The following is a 15,881-nucleotide window of genomic DNA, read 5'->3' as shown; positions in this document are numbered from 1 at the left end:
ACCAGCACATTTCTGGTGGAGGCATAGACATGCAAATACCTAACTGACGAGGTCCAACAGACACAACTGAGAATGACCATGGAAACTTCTTTTTTTTAGAGGCTGTGTTAAGGTTAGGCAAAGCAAAGGATGCCAAGCTGTGGTACCTGTCGTAAAGGCACCTGGAGCATGCAAAACTCATATATACACACAGGAATATTAAGGCCAGGTGTGGCAACTTCACTGCATTCACTTGCGTTGCTGACATATGGGGATAATTCTGTGGAGTAACAGAAGCTTAATCCTTACACAGATTGCTTGTACAGCTCCATCTAAATTTCAGAAGCTTTTAAAAGGCATCCAAGTTCTGGCTGCTCTCATTATTTGCCATCAGACCTGTCTCTGAAGCTTTTTTTCTCATTATCTTGGCCTACTAATTATGAATTCACTGTCTTGTCACGTAGCAAAGGTAAAGCTAGACTTCCATTCGGAGCTTCCATATGACATTTCCACCTGGCCCAGTAAAAGTTTCCTATAATTGCCCCTTTACTTTACATTTTAGTAGAAACAGATTTTTCATGTAGGGCCAACTGTCAACACATCTGAATTTATATCTGGAATTGTGAATAATTGTACAAATAGGTTTTGATTACCCCATCACAACTGATCATATGAAATACAAATATTAGGATTGAGTGGTTAGGATAAAGAATCTCCTTCCTACCTGCACTTTCTACATGGATGGAATAGAGAAAGGAATATGGTTTGCACTTGAGATTCAAGCTAATCATAAAACACTAAAATTGGCTCCTTCAGTTTACAATCTTCAACCAAATGTTAGCATTTCTTGAAAATTGCTGTTGGTAATGAAATGTTGCTTATGAATAAGAAAGCGTCAAATTGCAATATTTTATGTAAATATTGCTTTTAAGTATTCTATTGTTCTTTGTCAAGTAACCCATTTTGGACATTTTCCAACTGAGCGAAGTCTAGCAACTTTTGCAACAACTGCAGTTTATCTAAAAGTATGAAAATCAAACAAAAGTTTAATTTGAAATTAAAATTCTCTCCAGTTTCTTTCCTTGCAACCACATCAATTCTGTAAAATGAAAACAAGTTGCTGGAAGACGAGAAATAACGTATCTTGAGACTAATTTTCCTTGTTACTAATTTCATTTTTACTGTCTGGTAATATCGAGTGGCTGTATTTGGGATTCAACAGTGAAGAAATCAAGTCTGCATGTAAATACTACGGAGGCATCAAGAGTACATTGCACTTGTTTTCACCCATTTTTGTTTTATTAGTTTGTAAGTTGTCATCCTTTTATAAATAGAGGATTGATCAGTTGACAGGACCAGAAATTGCAGATTATTGATCTGATATTGAAATAAAGTGCATTTTTCATGTGCCACTGAGTGCAGTGCTTCATTATTAAACTAACATATTGCTGTCCTCTTATACTATTAGAAATATTAAGATGGAATTTCTGTTCCCAGTCTACACTAAAGAAGGTGGCAAATCTCAATCACGGATTGTTGATTCATTGGCATTCTGCGATGATATTGTAGGTAAGTATGTTTGGATTTAATGGAAATTGTAGGAATGCTGAAAGCCACTTAAATCTGAGGTGAAATGTATTTAAATTAGTCTAATGTAATGAATTTAAATTGGTTTACCAAGTTTGCTTTGCATCTGTGACCCAAGTTCGTAAGCAATCCAACATTCCAATGGAATCAAAATTTATTCCCTTAATAAGTTGTATTTTTGGGCAGTTTTATTGGTTGTCCAGCTTCCCGCTGTATGTTTCCAGCACAAAGTTGCACTTTCTTATGTACAGTCACAATATAGCAGAATCAACCTAAAACACGCTGTTCTACAGTTCAGCTTTTAGAAGCTTACATTTGAAGCCAAATTTACATGAAGAAACAAATGGCTGTTTTTCAAGCCTAAGATGCCAATAATGAAGTTGTTGTTATAGGATCCCCACAGTATAGAAGCAGGCCATTCAGCTCATTGAGTCCATACTGACCTTCCAAAGAACATCCCATCCAAACCCATCCCCTAATCCTATCCCTGTAACCTTGCATTTCCCACAGCTAATTCACCTACCCTGCTTATCCCTGGACACTATGGGCAATTTAGCATAGCCAATCCACTTGACTGGCACATCTTTTGGACCGTGTGAGAAAACTGGAGAACCTGGAGGAAACCCTCACAGACACAGGGAGAATGTACAAGTTCCACACAAGGGTGGAATTGAATCTGTGTCCCTGGTGCTGTGAGGCATCACTGCTAACGATGTAACCTGTAATTGAGTAAAAGTCACTAGTGTTTCTGATTGAAGCATTCAAGTAAGGCTCATCACTGTATAACTCATTCATAAAATATCAATATAAATTATTTATATTCTGTTTAACTTGTAATTGGTGTTTATGCACAGCAATAGTTAGAACTTTTAGATTACTGAAGTTGCTATACTTAAACTATTTTGTCATTATGCAGCTTCCAAAAGTTTTCTGCAAGGTTCTATATACTTGTGGAGCTGGAGTCAAACTTTAAAAAGATGGAACAAACGTCAAACAACGGTTCATGCAGTAATTCTGAGAGAGATGGAATGGTCAAATACAGAAGAAGTTTACATCGCTCTCACTGCTTCTCCAGGTTAGTGCCCAAAATCTCTGGAATAACAAGACCTTTTAAAGAAAAGCAGATTTTATTACTCAACATTTGTGCTTCCGTTTTTTTTTCTCCCAGGGCATTCCAAAAATATCTTATGCTGAACAGTGTGCTGTTTTCAAAGGATGTTGAAGTTTTTATTTCAAGGAGAAATTGTATTTCCCTCAATTATTATATGAACCTTAATAATATGTAATCGCATTGCAACATATCAGAATGCTTCATGAAATGTTCCCCACCCCCACTCCCCCCCCAAAATACACTGAGCATAATGCAGACAAAATGTTACAGTTATAGATGAGTTAATTAATTTTGGGATTTGTTGGTGTTTGGTTATTCTGTGTTTAATGTTTTACCATGATTGGTTAGTGACACCCTGAGGATATCTCTTGATGAAATTTCTGTCTCATCACAAATGAATGCTAGTCATGACAGTAAAACACTGTTCCTGAATCCATGTCATGCGTTAAGGTCTTCAATAGACTACGTTTTTGTAAATAGAATGAGTGATCTTCCAATTCAGTTTAGGAATTAGTTACTGATGGATACAAGTTATAATGGAAATTACCAAAAAACTCTGGAAATCTAGTCTTGAGAGATCTTTATTAATAATCCTTGATTACAATTGAAATTATTGTATAGAGGGGACCCTAGCTTAATATCTCATCTAAAAGATAACACTTCCAATAGTTCAGCATGTCCTTGGTAGTGTATTGGAGTTTCAGCCTAAATTTTGTCCTTAAACCTTGAAGAGGGTCTTACATTTCTAGCATTTTTATTCAAGAATGAAAGTGTTACCACCTAAGCCACTGCTGACAAAAGTTGGAAATAGGATTGCTGAATCAGCAGGCATATAATCCAATCAAACCAAACCACATCCATTAATAGCATGTATGCATGAGATTTATGTGTTAGAAACATCTTGGAGGTTATACTTTGAGATATGTATGCAGTAATTAGCTTTATGAAACTGATGGAGTGACTTATAGTCCAATCAAAATATTGGAGACATTTCACTGCTCCCCTTTGAATAGTTCATCATGCAACATCGGTACTAAATTAAACTCTGTGCTCAGATCTGTGGAGTAGGGCTTGAACTCTTGACTCTTTGATTTGAAGTCTGCTATTACTCTGCCCAAGTTGACTCTCATAGAAAGTGTCAGCAGATTCTGTGCTTCGGCTGAAATCATTGGCTGGGGAGAATTTTCTTTTAAGATGGAATGGAATCATTGGAAAATTATTTTTAAAATTTGTCTGTTGCAGGAAAAAGTCAGGCAAGATCATTCATCATTTAAATATAAGTCAGCAATATCTTGTAAGTGATTTCTAAAATGGTTGCATATATTGGGGTGCTTAGAAATCTACCCTTAGATTCCCAAAACCTAGTTACACAGAGATGTTGTGGATTAAGGGATAGGGCACAAAACGGGTGTTTGTAACTTCTTGTGTCAGTCAGAAAACTGTTAAGACAAAAAATAAAGAATAAATGCTACAAGTCTGAAACAAAACAAATTGCTGGAGAAACTCAGCAGGCTACCTACGTCCGTGACACCACCCACGCCCTCCACCTCCTCCAGGACTTCCAATTCCCTGGCCCCCAACACCTCATCTTCACCATGGACGTCCAGTCCCTATACACCTGCATTCTGCATGCAGATGGCCTCAAGGCCCTTCGCTTCTTTCTGTCCCGCAGGCCCGACCAGTCCCCCTCCACTGACACCCTCATCCGCCTAGCCGAACTCGTCCTCACCCTCAACAACTTCTGTTTTGACTCCTCCCACTTTCTACAGACTAAGGGGGTGGCCATGGGCACCCGCATGGGCCCCAGCTATGCCTGCCTCTTTCTAGGTTACGTAGAACAGTCCCTCTTCCGCACCTACACAGGTCCCAAACCCCACCTCTTCCTCCAGTACATTGATGACTGTATCGGCGCCGCCTCTTGCTCCCCAGAGGAGCTCGAACAGTTCATCCACTTCACCAACACCTTCCACCCCAACCTTCAGTTCACCTGGGCCATCTCCAGCACATCCCTCACCTTCCTGGACAGCTCAGTCTCCATCTCAGGCAACCAGCTTGTAACTGATGTCCATTTCAAGCCCACCGACTCCCACAGCTACCTAGAATACACCTCCTCCCACCCACCCTCCTGCAAAAATTCCATCCCCTATTCCCAATTCCTCCGCCGCCGCCGCATCTGCTCCCATGATAAGACATTCCACTCCCGCGCATCCCAGATGTCCAAGTTCTTCAAGGACCGCAACTTCCCCCCCCCGCCCCCCCAGTGATCGAGAACGCCCTTGACTGCGTCTCCCGTATTTCCCGCAACACATCCCTCACACCCTGCCCCCGCCACAACCGCCCAAAGAGGATCCCCCTCCTTCTCATACACCACCCCACCAACCTCCGTATACAATGCATCATCCTCCGACACTTCCGCCATCTACAATCCGACCCCACCACCCAAGACATTTTTCCATCCCCACCCCTGTCTGCTTTCCGGAGAGACCACTCTCTCCATGACTCCCTTTTTCGCTCCACACTGCCCTCCAACCCCCCACACCCGGCACCTTCCCCTGCAACCGCAGGAAATGCTACACTTGCCTCCACACCTCCTCCCTCACCCTCATCCCAGGCCCCAAGATGACATTCCACATTAAGCAGAGGTTCACCTGCACATCTGCCAATTTGGTATACTGCATCCACTGTACCCGGTGTGGCGTCCTCTACAATGGGGAAACCAAGCGGAGGCTTGGGGACCGCTTTGCAGAACACCTCCGCTCAGTTCGCAACAAACAACTGCACCTCCCAGTCGCAAACCATTTCCACTCCCCCTCCCGTTTTTTAGGTGACATGTCCATTATGGGCCTCCTGCAGTGCCACAATGATGCCACCCGAAGGTTGCAGGAACAGCAACTCATATTCCGCCTGGGAACCCTGCAGCCTAATGGTATCAATGTTGACTTCACAAGCTTCAAAATCTCCCTTCCTCCACCGCATCCCTAAACCAGCCCAGCTCTTCCCCTCCACCCACTGCATCCCAAAACCAGTCCAACCTGTCTCTGCCTCCCTAACCTGTTCTTCCTCTCACCCATCCCTTCCTCCCACCCCAAGCCGCACCCCCATCTACCTACTAACCTCATCCCACCTCCTTGACCTGTCCGTCTTCCCTGGACTGACCTATCCTCTCCCTACCTCCCCACCTATACTCTCTCCACCTATCTTCTTTTCTCTCCATCTTCGGTCCGCCTCCCCCTCTCTCCCTATTTATTCCAGAACCCTCACCCCATCCCCTTCTCTGATGAAGGGTCTAGGCCCGAAACGTCAGCTTTTGTGCTCCTGAGGTGCTGCTTGGCCTGCTGTGTTCATCCAGCCTCACATTTTATTGTCTAGGTCTGGCATTGTTTCAGGTCCAGTCTGAAGAAAGATCATTGTACCTGAAATGCCTTTGTTTTCTCTCCATGGATACTTCCAGACCTGCTGACTTCTCCAGTAATTGTATTTGTTTCAGAAGGCTGCTAAAGATTAGTGATCCAATTTATATTCTGGCTTAACGTCCTATTGAATAGAAGTAAAATTTTGCAATTTGTAAAATAGGCGGATGAATCCAATCCCTAATTCTTTCCCACCAGATGAATGGTCTTAAAATTAGCACTGATGACATATCAAGGGTTAATGATGTAGAAAGATTATTTGCTTAATCCACTGCTGATAAAGGATGACATAATGGAATATGTGCAAAGCACATAAAGGAGTGATACTAGGTATTGACAACTGGGAGCAAGTGAACCTCTTGAAGAATATAAGGGTTCTAGGGGCATTCTTAAGAGACAAATCAGGAGGGCGAAAAGGGGATTTGAGATGGCCTTGGTAGATAAGGTTAAGGATAATCCAAAGAGATTCTACAAGTACATTAACAACAAAACAGAAACTAGAGAGAGAATAGGGTCCCTTACAGATCAATGAGGTTGTCTCTGTGTGGAACCTGTTGTGGACCAGACCAGACCACACCACCTCAAAATATTTTAAGAAGGTAGCCTAGACCCTAACTTTTTCTTATTTTAAAGGCAAATATAAAGTGTTGTGTTCCAGATGCAATTTGACTCATCAAACTACTCAACCTTAAGCAACATACATTTTATTCAAATACTGTAGTTAGAATACTACAAAAAAATTAACTCTATTTAAAAACTTAACAGTAATAGATACAGTAACTATTACAAATGATCTGTTCCAAAATAATAAAATCTGTAAATACATGCTATGGCAAAAGGAGCAAATTCAGGAAACAGATTTTGCCTCACATGCAATCCAGCAGCCTATCAAGAGACCCCCACCTTTTAGCTATGGTTGAAAATAGGAAAAATGTCTTCAACTTGTTCAAGCCCACGACAGCAACTGCTGAAAGCTAACTAAAAATTCTTGATCTGAGAGCTTGGCTACACCCACTCAGGCTGCTATGTTGTTACAACTTTTCTAAAAAAAAACCCAAGGCCTTATAAGTTGTTTAACTGTTCGGCAGCTGTCTCCCCAATCTCTCTCTCTAAAAGAAGCCAGGCCAAATACACCTCTTGAAGCCACAGCATCGTCACAAACCACAGGAGATGGGAGAAATAGTGAATAAATGTCTTCAGTTTTTACTGTGGAGAGAGAAATCAAGGCTAGGGAACTTGGGGGAAATAAATATTGATGCTTTGAAAACAGCCCACATTACAGAAGAAGCACCAGACATTTTAAAAAAAATATAAAAGCATATAAATGTCTGGGACATGATCAAGTGTATTCCAGGACACTGGGAAGTTAGGGAAGAAATTGCAGGACCCCTAGCAGAGAGATTTGTATCATCTGTAGCCACAGATGAGGTTCCGGAGGACTGCAGGGTGGCTAATGTTGTACCTTTGTTTAAGGGAATATAGATGTGTGAATCTTGTATCAATGATGTGTAAGTTGTTGGGGATTTTAACAGATAGGATCTACATGTATTTTGAAAGGCAAGGACTGATTAGGGATAGTTAGCATGTGATAGTTAGTGTGTGAAAAATCGTGTTTGCCAAAATAGAGATTTTTGAGGACATAACCAAAAAGAATTGAGGGCAAAGTAGTCGACATTGTCTACATGCACTTTAGTAAAGCCTTTGACAAGGTTCTGCATGGTAAACTAATTAGTAACGTTAGATCACATGGGATTCAGGAGGAGCTTGCCAATTGGATATAAAATTGGCTTGATGATAGGTGATGTGGTGGTGGAGGGTCATTGTTTGGATTGGAAGCCTGTGACCAGTGGTGTTCTACAGGGATCAGTGCTGTGTCTGTTTTGTCATTTCTTAGAAATGATTTGGATTAGAAAGTAGGAGGCTTGGGGTTGGTAAGTTTGCAGATATTACAGAAATTGATGGTATAGTCAACAGTGAAGAAGCTCATCTCAGATTATGATGGGATCTTGATCAGTTGGGCCAGTGGACTGAGGAGTGGCCGATGGAGTTTAAATTGGATAAATGCAACGTCTTGCATTTTGGTAAGACAAACAGTTTTCACACCGTTAATGCTGGGTCCTGGGTAGTGTTGCTGAACAGAGACCAAGGGTTTTAGGTACATTGTTCTTTGAAAGTTTCATCACAAGTAGACAAGGTTGCTTCGAAAGTAATTAGCACACTTAACCTTCATTGCTCAGACTATTGAGTACAGGAGTTTGGATGTCATGTTGAGGTTGAACTTGACATTGGGGACGCTTTGAAAAAGATTGACCAGGATGTTGCTGGGACTGGAGGGTTTGAGTTATAAAAGAAGGCTGGATAGGCTGGGACTTTTTTCGCTGGAGCATAGGAGGTTGTGGGTGACCTTTGAGGTTTATCAAATCGTGAGGGGCATAGATAAGGTGAATAGTAAAGGTCTTTCCCTAGGGTGGGGAGGTTCAAATTGAGGGGGCATTATTTTTAAGCTAAGAGAAGAAAGATTTAAAAGAGATCTGACAGACAGCCTTTTCACTCAGAGGGTCGTTCATATGTGAAATGAACTGCCAGATGAAGTGGCAGATGCAACATTCAGAAGACATTTGGATAGGTATATCAATAGGAAAGGTTTAGACGGATATAGGCCAAACAGAGGCAAGTGGGACTAGTTAGTTTGGGAAACTTGGTTGACATGGACAAGTTGGACCAAAGGGTCAGTTTCCGTGCCATTATGAGTATGACACTGAATGTTGTATCTTGTATTCTATAGTAGCATCTATGCCATGATAATAGATGTAGCTTGTAGTGATGCACTTTTATTGTAATCTTACGGTCTCCATGTAGGAGCACTGTTCTTTTAATTTTATTTTCATTGCCTAATTTTACATGCTATTGATGCTATATGAAATATCTAGTACAAAAACTAAATCTGAATAGTTAAAGAATAAACATATGGTGTAATACATATGTACAGAAGAAGGAGCATTGCAGTAATGAAACAGTGTGTGGTTCTTTACACAGTTGAAAACTATGTCCTGTGTGGCGATGAGAAAGGAGACATTTGGATGTATGAGCTCGAGGGGGTCACTAATGAAGAAATGACTTCCGGCAAGAAGACTCCACCAACACAGGTAGGTCATAAGATACAGGAGCAGTATTTGATCATTCGGTCTATCAAGTCTAATCAGCTATTTGATCGTGGCTGATATGTTTCTCAATCCCATTCTCCTGCCTTTTCCCTTGATCCCCTTACTAATCAAGAATCTATCAATCTGTGTCTTAAATACAATCAATGACTTGGCCTCCACAGCTGTCTGTGTCAATGAATTCCACAGATTAACTACTCTCTGGCTGGAGAAATTCCTCCTCGTCTCAATTCTAAAGGGTTGACCCTTCACTCTGAGCTGTGCCCTCAGATCCTAGCCGCTCTCTCTTACTAGTAGAAACATCATCTCCACATCCCCTCTAATAAGGCTTCTCAGTATTCTGCAAATTTCAAGATATCTCCCCTTTCTTTCTAAACTATATCGAGTACAGACACAAGAGTCCTCAACTGCTCCTGTTACGATAAGCTCTTCATCCCTGGGATCATTTGCGCAAACTCCTCTGGAATCTCTCCAACTCAGGACATACTTACTTTGATACAGGACCCAGAACTGCTCACTGTATTCCAAATGCTGTTAGACCAAAGCCAAATACTGCATCTCTGCTCTTGTATTTTAACCTTTTTTGAAATGAATGCTAACATTCATTTGACTTCCTAATTACCAGCAGAACCTGCATGTTAACCTTTTAAGAGAGTCCCGAACTAGGATTCCCAAGTCCTTTTGTTCGTCAGATTTCTGACGTCTTTCCCTGCTTAGAAAATAGTCTACTCCTCTCTTCTTAGTATCAAAGTGCATAACTGCTGCAACTTTAATGGCAAAATTAACTTCTTTATAGTGACTTCTTTAAAGTTAACTGATTTTTAAACAGTTTTAAATGATTTGTCTGTTCATTTATATTTATCTGCCACATGCAGTGGAACTTTGCTTGATCCTCTTTGCTCCTAGGTGGTAGTTTGTCCATTTGCTCACTTGCTTCACATTCTTGTTCATTTGCAGATTCTCAAGTGGCCAGCCATAAAAGCACAAGGGGAAATAATTGAAGGAACATTGATAAATAATGTAGCCACGGACCCAGAACTTAATTACCTTGTAGCAGTGACAGACAAAAACATAGTTGTTATTTGGAAAAGAACATAAAGTTTTCAGCAAGGAAGCAGAACAACTGAATGTCCAGAATCAAAATTTGCAGCTATCTTGACTTGAAGTGGGACTGAACGATGCTGTAATAGCACTGTAGTTTTGTATTCAAAATAATAGTGTTTTATGTGAGAATTATGAGTTTCTTCTGAATAAGAAATGTGCATGTTGAAGAAGATGGACAAGATCGAGGAGTCATTGAGCCAATGTAATAATACTAGCCAAATACTTGCAGCGCTGCTTATGGTTAAGTTGAAGGCTAGACTGAATATTTTTAAATTGAATTGTATGGAAGTCAACATATCGTGACCACGTATTTGTACTTTTGTAGACATGTACATGGTAGTTTATAAAACCTAAAGTCAGAACACAATATTTAATGTCATATAATGCACAAAACATAATTTTCAGCAGAAGGGGTATTTCCAGGATGGGAGAGAAGAGCTAATTCAGAAAAATTGTGAAGAAGGTGATGCTGATGAAATTGCGGAAGTTGATGGGACCAGTCTGGCTACCTTTTTAAACTTCTTGAAAAACATTGAGGAAAGATTGAACTGATGTCTTTTCCTTTTCTTGTTTCCTGATAGCACAGCAGATGCTCTCAATTATATGGACCTTGGTATTTTGATATTCTTGGGTATTTTTCTTCAAGCTACTCATTCTTCCTTCAAAGAGTCTGAAACGATCTGCCAGTTGTTTGGATGTGAATTACTTAGTGTCAGGAATCTCTGCTTCTTCTTCTACGATCATCTGGTGTTTCAGTTCCATCAGGTCCTCATTACTTATGAGTGAGATTCAGGCAAATCCTGAGAATATCATCAACCATGATATCAAACTCCAGGCGATTGCCAAGTTCCACCACTTTGTTTGCCAGTGCCTCAATAGTTTCTTCAAAAACCTTAGAAGCCATTAATAATCTGAGGGCAAAGTTTTTTTCTGATACCATTCATATTGATTTGCCTTACCTTCATCCCCATGCCTTTGAAATGTTCTTTAATACTTGGTAGATGTAAGACTTATAAAATTTGTTTTTGTGTTTTAACCTCCTTTGTCTATTGCTGTAATGGCTTGGGGAAAATGTCCTCTGGTGGTAGCAGGTTTCAAAGGACACAATGACACTCTGATTCATAGGTTTAAGAATGAAGGTTGTCTTGGGTGGAAAATGCACAAACTTGATGTTGGAATGAAAATCATCCAAATATGCAGGATGTCCGGGAGCGTTATTTAGGATTAGTAAAATCTTGAAGGGCAGTTTCTTACAGACACAGTACAAATCTATCTTGGGTACAAAATTAATGCCAGAACTGGACCTCAAAAGGCTCAATGTCACCCAAGCCTTAATATTGGACTTCCATATGATTGGAAGTGATGTCCCCTAGATTCCCTTGAAAACTCCTAGGATTTTCAGCAGAGTGCATAAGCACTATGTACATTCGCATCTTCCAAAGCAGCTCCATCTCATCAATGTTGAAACCTGTTCGGCACTGTACCTGTGCCTCCTCTAATTATTTCAGCCAACGCATCATGATCAACACCAGCAGCTTTCTCTTGTAATTTAATGTTGTGCAAATTTGCCTTCCTTTTAAATCTGTTTAACCAACCTTGCCTAGTGATTAAATTACTTTCTCTTGATTGAGCTTTAGGTTTCATTGATCCTCAAGCACAATTAATCTACTCTTTTGTTTAGTAATTACTATTGCACTGAGCCCTTCACATTGTTCCAGAATGTAGGCTTTATCTTGTAAAATAGTTCCGACTGTTGAATGGTTATGGCCTAATTCTTTTCCAATGCTCGTCAGCCTCTTTGCCTTTTTCAGATCACTTGAGTATTGTCTATGTTTGCCTCCCAAATGATGGTTTTACATTTCTTTGTACTATCAGCACTGGTATCATGTGTATTGGGTCTGTATGATAACTACTGTACTGTAACATAGCAACACTTTGAAGACTTATGAGGTACTGTAAATCTCCAGAGTTGCATTGTTTCTCCTTTCTTCTATTGGCAAGTATGAATGAATGTTCACATTGTTGGATCCTTAAAATTAGTAGTATCTTAAGGGATCGTATTCGTAAGTTAGATGTTTATAAATTGGAGTCTGCAAGTGTATTACTGCTAGTATGTTACATGTGCCTTGTGTTTCTTTAAGGCCTACAGCATGTTATTTATATTCTAGCTGTTCCTCAAGTTAATTCAGAATCAGACGCTGACTTGCAATTTTTATACTCCATCATAGCCTCCCCTCCTAACACTGAATTTTTAAAACCAGTTTAAAGCTACTTCTTGTTGCTGAAAAAAATCTATCTGTGTTAGAAATTGTTGGCTTTCATTGTTTCTTTTAAATGTACTTCTTAACCACATATATTTGCATGCATGACGTGAAATATGATGGGTGCAACTTGTGGCACAGTGGTAGTGTCCCTACCCCTGGACCGAGAGACCAGGTTCAAGTGTCACCTGTTCCAGAGATGTGTAATAATAACCCGGAACAGGTTGATAGAAAAATAGGTTAAATTTTTAAGTTTTAAAAATTAAGTGTGGAAAACTAGTCATTGGAATTTTATAATTCCAAGTGCATTCACAGTCTGCATTTCCTTCACTAAACAACACAAAGTTTGATCTGAGGCTTTATTAACAGATGTGGTTCAAAAAAGACTGTACATGACCTTCTGAAGTAATATAGACCTGACAACCATGAGCAGTCATGCAAGATTGCAATTCAGTAGCCCAAAGAAAAACTGGTATGTGAAAGAAACCGTCAATATTGGAATGTTCTAGGATGGGTCACTGGACCCAAAACTTTAACTCTGATTTTGTTTTTCCTCCACAAATGCTGCCAGATCTGCTGAGCTTTTCCAGCAACTTCTGTTTTTGTTCCTGATTGACAGCCTCTGTAGCTTTTTCAGTTTTTATTTGGAATGCCCACAATCTCTTAGCTATGTAATGAATAAATCATGAGTGTTAATCATGGATACGTGCTAGTTACTTCAATTTTATTTTGTTTCTTCAAGGTTTTACTCTTAACAATGCTATGTGTAGATTCGTTCATTTAGGAGAACTGTAAACCTTATTCCGGCTCCCACCCTAATATGACTGTTTTAATAAATACCTGCTATGCCTTCCTTACATTATTTTGTCGATGCCTAGATATTACCTTCAATTCTCTTGATTTTTCTCAGCTTTGACAAGGTTTCTTATGAAAGATTGGTAAAGGCATTTTTTTGAAGGTCCAAGTAATCCATTATATCATAATGTAAAAGAGAAAATAGATCTCAGATGCAAGTTACAAATGCATGACAGAAAATGCAGTGACTTCCTAACAGTCAGGCAGCATTTATGAAGAAAGAAACAGTTATGCAGGAGATGAAGGAGCAGAATGAGGTCATTCAAGCCACTTGGTCTCCACCATTCAATGAGATCATGGCTGATCTAATAATCTTCAACTCCACTTGCCTGCCTTTCCCCATAATGCTTGATTCCCTTGCTGCTTAAACATCTTGAATATACTGCGTAGCCTTCCTATGGCCAGATAGGATTTGAAAATTGATGCCAGAGGTACTGCAATCTCCTCCGTTGCCTCCCACAGCAACTTTGGCCTGAGGGTTTATCCACATTCAAGTTGACTAAAACCACTAATACTACTTCTGTCTCCATATAATTTGTTCAAGTATAGCTCAGTCCCTCTCTCTGATTTCTGTATTACATAGTCCTTCTCAATGTGGGATTCTCATTTAAGATCTCAGTTGTCTTCCGGCTCTACGTGCATTGCCACTTTGTTCCTAATGTGCAGATCTTTCCCAGGTTATTCTCCTGTTTCTAATATACATATAAAACTCCTTTGGATTTTCTTTTAATGTTATCTGTCTTTTCCATGTCCTTTCTTCAATCTCCTAATGTATTATGTTGCTGCCCCACACCCCACTTTCTATACTCCTCTTGGGCATTTGCTGTTTTGAGAGCCCAGCTTCTGACATGGGGGGGCACAGTGGTTCAAACCAGGGAGCCAGATTCTGTTCCACCCTTGAGTGACTCTGTGTCGGTTCCCTTTGGGTGCTCCAGTTTCCTCCCACAGTCCAAAGATGTGCAGGCTAGGTGGATTGGCCATGATAAGTTGCCTGTAGTGTTCAGGGATGTGTAGATTAGGTGGGTTATAGGGGGAAGAGTCTGGGTGGGATGCTGTGAGGGTCGGTGTGGACTTGTTGGACTGAAGGGCCTGTTTAAACACTTGGGATTCTATGATTCATATAGATCCCACATAGTCACTCAAATCTATGATTTTTTTCTCTCCCTTTATTCTAATCTTGTATGCCCCTTGACATCCAGGGTTCTGTGAACTTGTTGGTCCCACCCTCCACCTTTGAGAGGTTGGCCCTTCACTTGCTGGAGAAAAGATCTTGTGTATTTACCCTCTCCATGCTCTTCATGATTTTATAAACCTCTTATAAGGTCAGCCCTCAGCTTTCAACCCTCCAGGGAAAATAGCTGCAGTCTGTCCAGCTTCTCCCTACAGCTGAAACCCTTCAACACTGGCAACATCCTTGTAAATCTTTTCTGAACCCTTTCAAGTTTCACAACATCCTGCCTCTGGCAGAATGACCAGAATTGCACATAGTATTCCAAAAGTGGCCCAACCAATGTCGTATATAGCCGCAACATGACCTCGCTTTTTATTTCTACATGTATGACCTCATTTGAGGAGCCGTTTTAAGATAATCCATTGCTTCTTACTGCAGTAATTGACTCTTTGACTTATACTGCATCACTTTTGCACCCCCTCCTGCCTTACCTGAAGATTCTCCAGGACATCAAGCTGCCTGTCCTGTTCTCTTCCCCCCCCAACCTTGTCTCCACAACAGCAATGATGTCATATCTCTGTGTGTCAATTAGTACTCAACACATCTACCTCACACACAGGATGCCATGCATTAAAATAAATATAATCTGACTTAACTTCACACTAGCAGACCTCCCCACAGGGATGTTGGTCCTATTCTAGTTCAGCAGTAACCTGTCAGATTTATACAGATCCCACCTTCCCCAAAAGTGGATCCAGTGATCCAGGAATCTTAACACCTTCCTCCTGCACCAACTCTTTAGCCATACATTCATCTGATTCTGTCTGCCTATTCCTATATTCACTAGCACATTGCGATAGGAGGAATCCAGAGATTACAACCTCTGAGGTTCTGCTTTTTAATCTGCTTGCTAGCTCCTCAAATTCTTGTTGCAGGACCTCATTCCTCTTTCAACCTATGTTGTTTGTCCCGTTGTGAACCCCAATCTCTGACAGTTTGCCCTCCCCTTCTAGAAGCCTTACAGCCATTCAGTGACATTTTTGGCTGTTGCCCTAGGAAAGCAACATGTTAGTTTAAGGAAGGGTGACTGGACCTGAAATATTAACTCTGATCTTTTCTTCATAGATGCTGCCAAACCTGCTGAGCTTTTGCAGAAACTTCTGTTTTTGAAAGCAACACACCAGCCCTGGAGTCACGCATGCAGCTGCAGAAACACCTGACTGTATGCCTCACTATTGAGTC

At 40.6% G+C, this 15,881-nt stretch overlaps 1 protein-coding gene across 4 annotated transcripts in view; it reads left to right on the top strand.

The window, feature by feature from the left end:
• lrwd1 (leucine-rich repeats and WD repeat domain containing 1) overlaps window positions 1-13,667 on the top strand; it is a 127,515-nt gene extending 113,848 nt beyond the window's left edge. For all 4 annotated transcript variants that reach the window (XM_059655491.1, XM_048557209.2, XM_048557210.2 and 1 more), the window contains 4 exons: window positions 1,448-1,548; window positions 2,483-2,641; window positions 9,124-9,233; window positions 10,206-13,667. In XM_059655491.1, the coding sequence (XP_059511474.1) occupies window positions 1,448-1,548; window positions 2,483-2,641; window positions 9,124-9,233; window positions 10,206-10,346 (511 nt within the window). In that variant the 3' untranslated portion in view covers window positions 10,347-13,667. The remainder of the gene's footprint in view (window positions 1-1,447; window positions 1,549-2,482; window positions 2,642-9,123; window positions 9,234-10,205) is intronic.
• Window positions 13,668-15,881: the final 2,214 nt, after the last annotated feature.

This window comes from Stegostoma tigrinum, chromosome 27, assembly GCF_030684315.1.
Source record: "Stegostoma tigrinum isolate sSteTig4 chromosome 27, sSteTig4.hap1, whole genome shotgun sequence".
Lineage (NCBI taxonomy): Eukaryota > Metazoa > Chordata > Chondrichthyes > Orectolobiformes > Stegostomatidae > Stegostoma > Stegostoma tigrinum.
Note: the sequence above shows the minus strand (reverse complement) of the source record. Positions and strands in the feature narration are given on the sequence as shown.